General features: G+C 48.1%; 1 protein-coding gene across 1 annotated transcript; it reads right to left on the reverse strand.

Moving 5' to 3' along the window:
• Nucleotides 1-3,487: 3,487 nt before the first annotated feature.
• On the reverse strand, nucleotides 3,488-5,313 carry LOC120691777 (cystathionine gamma-synthase 1, chloroplastic-like). Its single transcript, XM_039974969.1, has 2 exons — nucleotides 4,291-5,313; nucleotides 3,488-4,197 (listed from the first exon to the last, which is right to left on the reverse strand). The coding sequence occupies exons 1-2, from the start codon at nucleotides 5,197-5,199 to the stop codon at nucleotides 3,751-3,753; spliced, it is 1,356 nt and encodes a 451-aa protein (XP_039830903.1). The 5' UTR covers nucleotides 5,200-5,313; the 3' UTR covers nucleotides 3,488-3,750.
• Nucleotides 5,314-7,858: the final 2,545 nt, after the last annotated feature.

Below are 7,858 nucleotides of genomic sequence, written 5' to 3' on the forward strand. Positions count from 1 at the left end.
GAAAATGCAATAGCTAAGCTTCATGAGGTAAAGCTCTGCATTTTGTTCTGCTTAGTTCCTTGTGTATCTGTCTTCCCATGGAACCAAGGAACGTTGTATGAGTGTTTGGTTGTTGAATGCTGCTCCTTGGTTATTTTCTTTTTGTTCCCTGCAAAAAGTTAGTGGACAACAAATACTCGAGATACATTTAAAGAATTTTGAAGGGATTTCGTTATTGCCTTGAGATTAGTTGTTCACATCCAAGCTTATGGCAAGTCAAATTTGAAGGTTCAAAACGCATGGATCCCAGACTGCTTATCATTTATTAATAAATATATATATATATATTTTTCAAAGGGTATTTGTTTCTTTTTTATTTCTGTTCACCACATTTTTATTTATTTATTTATTTATTCAACAAAACTCAAACAAGGCTGAGATAAAATTATATGAACGTAAAGGGGCATTTTGATAGTATACTCATAGTGCAGCTTGAAAGGTGATTCATGCCTCCTTCGTACGTTGTGCAAAGATTTTTTTTTTGAAGTGTCCCATGCCTTGATTTACCTCCGGTTTAGCTTGAGGACTTACCCATTTATTTGAAGTCTTCCCATAGGGGTTAGTCCGCAAAGTATATACATCCAATGACTATGAAAGTATGAACTCTGAGGGTAATCAAATTCGACACAAGTCTCATTCGATTAAATATCCTATGCACAAGGCTTATACCATAGCATACCAAAAAATGGCAAAGGTTGCATGCATTTGTAAGATCAAGCTATAATCATACTGAGATAAATATGAGTAAAGGAGTGGTGAACTCGGGGTTACACACCTAAGTGTACTTACTGCTTGCATGTACGATGGATGTCTTAATATTGCTGCAGCGGTGGTATGGTCATATTTGGTTGTCGATGACTCCTCCATTTTTTATGTGAGCTAAAGTAGAGGATGGCATTTAGACCATATCGTCTCAGGTGATAGCAAGGCTAGATCATACACACAGCTAGTGTGTAGGAACCCTGGGGCTTGGTGGCACGATCCATTAGCATGATGATTGGAGACACAAAGTACGTCTCCTTTCATGTGTGCGAGCGGATGCCAAATGGAGTGGAGTAGCAAAGCCGTGGACCAGCAGAGGAGCATTCCTCTTGCAAGTGAGTTGGAGCTGCTAGAGCATGCTATGCAAAGCTGGGAGTGGATGAGGATTATGGCAAGGCTTTGCAAGTAAGCGCGAGAGTAAGGTTGGGAGGAGCCAAGCAGTGGAATTGTTTTCTGCTGAAGTGTTATGCCATAGTTTGAAGGTATGCACACATGGCAACCTTTGACTTGTGTAGATCTTTCTAGCTCACTCTCGCTTCCTTCCTCACTCACTTCTCTTTTTTCATCTTCTTTTTCATTTTTTCTTTTCTTTTCCTCCTCTCCCTTTTTTCACACACACACACACACACATATATATATATACATACATATATATATATATATACTTTTTCACTCTTTTTGTTTCTTTTTTTTTGACAAGACTAAGCCAACACCAACCTTGGTACGGATGGATTTTATAGCGAGGTGCTCACCTATCTTCCCCACACTTGGACTTTTGTATCTTACGATATAAAATCAAGTGTGCGGTGTTAGTGCCTTCTTCAGATTGTGCACCATCGCAAAAGTACCAAGCTGTTGATGAAGCTCCCAAGTTCTCGGGTATCGTATGTTCCCTGTTCTTCTTAACCTGCAATGGTTGGGGCCAAGAATACCCGAAGGTGCATAATATCCTGAAAACATGTACTTGCTCTTATTATTAGTTTTTTTAAAAGAAGGATTTTTTTTTCATTTTTCTTATAATTCGGGCTATCTTCCGGCAGTGCTTCATTTAATGTCATAAGCATGACCATGGGGATTTCAACCTGCAGCTATCAATGGTGATGTAATCCCCACCTTCACCACCATTCATCGATTGTGCTTAAGCTGCAAGGTTAGTGCGACAGTGCATCTAAGAAATTTACAATTCTTATGATAAACATAAGCATCTACAACCATCCTTCTTAGCATTTTGGTAGAGAGGATAAAGCATGGTGATGGTGATTCGAGGATAAAGCAACCATGCTTGTCTACGAAATCTTTTTCTTCATACTCCAGAGTCGGTGCCTCACTGGATTCCCTAGCCTGATGCTTCTCTCTCTCTCTCAATAGGTTCATCATTGAGATGATAGCCCTTTAGTGCCATAGTAGCCAAAGTCGAGGTGGACGTGGTCGAAGCCGTGGAGGGGCGCGGGTCAAAGCGTCATCGAGGTGCTCGAGTACACAAACTCAGTAGCTTCTGGCCGAAGACAGCAGCAGGACGGTGCGGCGGATGATGATGGTAGACGGCGCGGTTTGCGACTTAGGTCACGCTCAGGACAGGGGTGGCGACCACGCAGGTTACAACAAGTGTCGCGCTCAGATCAGGGGTGGCGATGACTCTTCCTTCAGGAACATCAGCGGCGATGTCCGCGCGAGAACGGCTAGAGGTGTGGAGGCGGATCGAGCGCCTGCTTGACGAAGACTAGCGGTGAGTGGCGCAATCGCCTAAAAAGGCGACGACACCGGTAGGGTGGCTTGATCACCAACGTCGTCGCTGCAGCCTGGAAGGGCACAGCAACACCTTCGTCCTTTGGGGGTGTCGACGATGAAGCGGCGACGAACGGTAGGGTGACGCAAACCCAATCTCTGATTGGGAAAAAGAAAATAGCAGTAGCAGCAGACGAACCTTCGGTACAATCTCGGGTGCCCTTAGACTGCTCCCTCCCCCCTCCCTTATCTCCTTCCCCCGGTCAAGGACAGAGGGAAAAATAAAAACAAAAAGAGGAGAGGCTGTTCCTCCCTAACTCCATGGCCGGGTACCCGCCCGCCCTCGAGGATGCAAGCCCGCGCTCAGGTTGGAAGGACCCAGCAGCAGGACGCCGGCGGTGAGGGGGGGGCGTCGGTGCTCTGGCAGATCGGGAGTGACCGGTGGCGAGCAGCAGGTGGTGGCGAGATGGGGCGGCGCCCCCACGGCGGCGCGACCCGCCAACGGTGGTGAAGCGACGCGGTGGAGGTGCATGGAGGCCAGGGCGGGGCGAGGGTGACCCGCGCAGCCCATCCCGGTGATGGATCACGACGGAGGGCGCCGTCGGCAACCGGTGGCGCAGCAGCCCGGCTCGACCCCGGCGACTCCAACAAGCAGCAGCCAGGCGCCCCTCACCAGGCAGCGGTAGGGGAGGCGCAGGAGGAGGGAGGGGCGGCGGCGCATGGGAGGAGACGACGGGGAAGGGGCGACGAGGCAGCCGACGAGATCGAAACACCACGGAAGGTAGGTCCATCTTCTCTGCTTAACCACGACGGGCGCCACGGATCAGAGGGATCCACGGCGCATCCTACGAGGGCGCTGCCCCGGGCGGAGATCGATCTCCCTGGGGCGGGGCAGCGGCGTCTGAGGAAGTGAAAGTCTAGGTCGAAATCCTAACTCGTGATACCATTTAGGAAGGTAGGATGCGTATAATGTGGTCGATGTATTGCATTGAGTCCCTTTGGCGGTATATATATGAGTACATGACTTGGAGGACAAGTAGCCTCTCCTAGAGATAAGAAGAGATAAGAAAGGTTACTTACCTCTCCTAGAGATAAGAAAGGTTATCCCGGGATTACCATCAATTCTAAACTAACCATATCCGGAGTTGCCTGATATACTCTAACAGTTTCTATAGCTAGCTAGGTCTGTCCAAAACCTATAAATTTGTACTTCATGCTTCTGTCCTAAATCTTTTCCAATGCTTGGAGAACGTCGTCCCTCAAATCCTCAAACTTCTCGATCCCGAAACTGAACCTCACCAGGTTGTCCTTGATCCCGTTCCTGGCCTTCTCCTCATCACTCTTTCCCCAGAATGACATGACCGCTGGCTGCTGTACCAGGCTCTCACAACCGCCAAGCGATGTTGCGATCAAGGGGATTTCCAGTGCATCGACGAACCTCATGGTGCTGCAGAGATCTGATTTGACCTCGAAGCTGACAACGCCACCATACCCGGTCATCTGACTCTTGGCGACTTGGTGCCATGGGTTGCCCTCAAGCCCAGGATAGTGCACCCGTTCAATCTTCGGGTGGCACTCCAGGAGGCGTGCCATCTGCAGTGCCGTACGGTTATGTGCCTCAACACGAAGGGCCATCGTCTTAAGCCCGCGTATGATCATGTAAGCCGCGTTCTGCATAATTTAAGAGTAGATATCAGTACAACCATTTTGAGAAAAATCAACGGGATTATTTTCAATAATCCTCATGTTGAGATGAACACGTACCGGACTGATAGCGCCGCCAAGGTCGTGGTGCCATGCCCGTATTTTGGAGATGAGTGCCTCCGAGCCGCTAACGCATCCGGCAATGACATCGTGGTGCCCGGCCATGTACTTTGTAGCGGAGTGCACGACGATGTCGGCACCGAGGGTGAGGGGCTTCTGGTTGATGGGCGACGCGAGCGGGCTATCGATGCACACAAGGGCACCCTTCCGGTGGCACAACTCCGCAACCAGCCTGATGTCCACGCACTTGAGCAGCGGGTTTGTTGGGGAGTCGGCGTAGAAGAGAGTCACATCCTTCTTGTCCAGGACGGCCAGTAGCGACTCCATGTCGTCGAGGTCGACGAATGTGGACCTGATGCCCATCTTGGAGAGCCTATCGCCGATGAAGGCGCGCGCCTCGCTGTAGCAGTCAGTGGTCGTCACGATGTGGCCGCCCGGCGGCACGAGCGCGAGCAGAGTTGCCACGATAGCGTTCATGCCTGACGACGTTACTAGGGTCGCCTCGGCTCTCTCCAGCGCGCTGATCTTGTCCTCCAAGACCTTCACCGTCGGGTTGCTGTACCGGCCGTACTCGTGGCTATGGCGCCGGCCTTCCTTGAAGGCGATGAGGTCCTCGGAGCTCTTGAACCAGTGCGTTGTGCCGCTCACAATTGGCGTCGCGATCGAGTCCGTGGCGGCCTCGTCCGCGCCCCTCCCGAGCTTCTCCCCAGCGTGAACGGCTAGAGTCTCGTCGGAGGCGCGTCTCGTCTTGGGAGGCTGAGCTGCCTGAGCATCCCCGAACAATTCTTGAAGCAACACAGCTGGGGGTGTGGCGGCAACGCGCTTGTGCTTTGGAGAGCTGAGAGGTTGGAGGAGGCGGCGCTGCTGCCTCGGGAGCGAGATCTTGCCAAGGGAGGTGGAGGGAGCCATGCGAGCTTGGGGAAGGATCAAAGCAGAAATGGAAGGCAGATTAATCCAAGTGATTGGGCTCAGTTGTGAGGGAGGAGTTTACTGCTGCTTGCCTGTGGCCGCAATGACTAACTAAAGCTTCAGGTTCGTGCTTTGGCCCTCCTCTCTCCCCTGAACACATATATAGGCACAAATCGACGCGCGTTAATTATACGCGGCTAGTGTGCGCGTACAGGACATTTCTGCATGAGGTTATTGTGCGCCAAGAGCCAAAACCGAGTAGCTAGGTTATTAAGATGGAGTTAACGAATAAACAATTAGTGCGTGCAAGTGTGATTAAGAAAACACACGGGAGGACCTTAATACTATGATTGTCCACCAAGAGCAAGGGCAAAGTCTAAAGCGAAACTCCTATAAGCAGAGGAATAAGTTAACCGTGGCCTTGTCAGCAATAATGTAATGCATGCTAGCTAGCTGCTATATATAACCAACGTATACTCTAGTACGCTGGCTAGCTAGCTGCCATTTTGTATCTTTATTTATAGGGACTTCAGTGTGTGGACTGTGGGTCCTTTAATTTTTTGCTAATGGAATCTGAGTTAATTGCGGCTGAGTCGATTGATTAGGTAAGCATGTGATCGTATTCTTATGGTACCCGCAGGCGCGTCAATCGGACGGCGGTGCTCTCGCAGAAAATACGACAAGGCAAGCAGCCGATGGGATCTGCCTATGGCAATGGAGGCGCATCTAGAACAGTGCCGGTACTCCACATATTATCTTGCAAATAATCTTTGATCTTGCAATTGTGTGTGCAAATCGTCACTTTTCTTAACCAGTGGATCTAGATCAAAGCCGGGTATCCTAATATTTTCTTTTAGCCTTATCATCACTTCATTATATGCTAAAAAGGCCAATATTGACAGGGATAACCATCAATATAATACTAGCGCCCGTCCTATGGAGACGCGTCACTAGTGACACGGCGGTGCACGAATCTAGTACACATCAAACAAACAATCTATTTGACTTTTTATATAGTATAAATAGTATTGCATCAAGTCAAAGAAGTTTGACTAACTAATAAAATCCTAAACCGTCCTGAATTCTGAGTATTGCACAATATGAATGCGGCTGCATCAACAGCGGTTCGAATCATAATATTATATTATGACCCTTTGCATGTGTACACGGTACACCATGATGCAAACATTTGCTAAAACTGCTTACTTCAAATGAAGACAGATGCATTTCCACATGCTTTTACGCTGGGTGAAGCAGTCAGTGCATGCGTGCAAACTTACCAGTAAAATGTGATGGAGCAAAGTAATTGGATATTTGTTGTGTAGTGCAGTACTGTACTGTACATGCAAGTATAGTAATACGGTCAGGTGTACCGTGTACATACTTGGTAATCAATTAACTTGAGCACGGTAATCAGTTTCTATACTACCACCGAACACACATCTAGTATTACTTCTAGAAACCATGATAAGAAAACAATGTAATGTAGTGTGCAACCACGCCACAAGGCATGGGCGCTGACCCAAGTTAGAATCTGAAAGGTACCACAACATATTAATTTCATAACACACCAATTTAAATCGATTTATCTAGCAATAATGTTGTTGATTTCATTTAACGTGATAGCAAGTGTGCACTTGACTGGTGCAGTTTTTGTCACTCATGACTATGTGACAGATCAAAATTTTCCCGGCTTATCGATCTCTAACTTCAATCGAGCACTACTACAGAACAGGCCTTTGTTTCAGGCCATTTGTTGCGGCTGCTTTTGGGCCCGGGACAATAGGTGGCTTTTGTCCCGGGTCCAACGGCTAGCCGGGCCAGGGGGGGGGGGCAGGGGCCTTTTGTCCCTGTTGGAGGCACCAACCGGGACAAAAGGGGGGCCTTTCATCCCGACCGGGACAAAAAGGTGGTCTTTTATCCCGGTTGGTGGCTCCAACCGGGACAAAAGGCCCGCGCAGCCTTTTGCCCCGGTTGGAGCCACCAACCGGGATGAAAGGCCCCCCTTTTGTCCCGGTTGGTGCCTTCAACCAGGACAAAACTCCTTGGCCCCTTATCCCCTTCCCTCTCCCCCCGCCCGAGCCATTCAGCTCACTTGTTCTTGCTGTTCTTGGCTCGGGAGAGGGGAGTTCTTGCTCATTTCTTCACCACATTTGTGAAGATCTTTGATTCCCCCGTCCATCCATCGGCGCTAAAGATTTGGGGCTTGTTTTTCTCTTCTTCTATTGCTTGTGTAGCTCATTTCATGCTTTAGAAATGGAGAAAATGTGTAGTTCATTTCTTGGACATTTAGATTGCATATGTAGGTGTGATTTTCTTTTAGATTTAGACGAGTATGTGGATAGTAGAAATTTTTAGAATGAGTGTAGACACTTCATGTGATTTACTTGTATATATGACCATATTGTGGATAGTTGATTTTTGTATTAATGAATGAATTCATGAAATGAGTATATTAGAATTTTTTGTATTATCAATGGATTATTTTGACACTCTAGTGATGTATTCGTTCATGCTCACACTGAAACCATCTAGAAGCTTAAAAAAACTTTATTTCAAAATAAGTATACGTCGTTAATCTCTATTCAACGGTGATGGCACTACATTTCAGGGATACACGATGTGTTATAAGGACGCCACTAATGGGCTGGTCGCAACA

This window comes from Panicum virgatum, chromosome 9N, assembly GCF_016808335.1.
Source record: "Panicum virgatum strain AP13 chromosome 9N, P.virgatum_v5, whole genome shotgun sequence".
NCBI lineage: Eukaryota > Viridiplantae > Streptophyta > Magnoliopsida > Poales > Poaceae > Panicum > Panicum virgatum.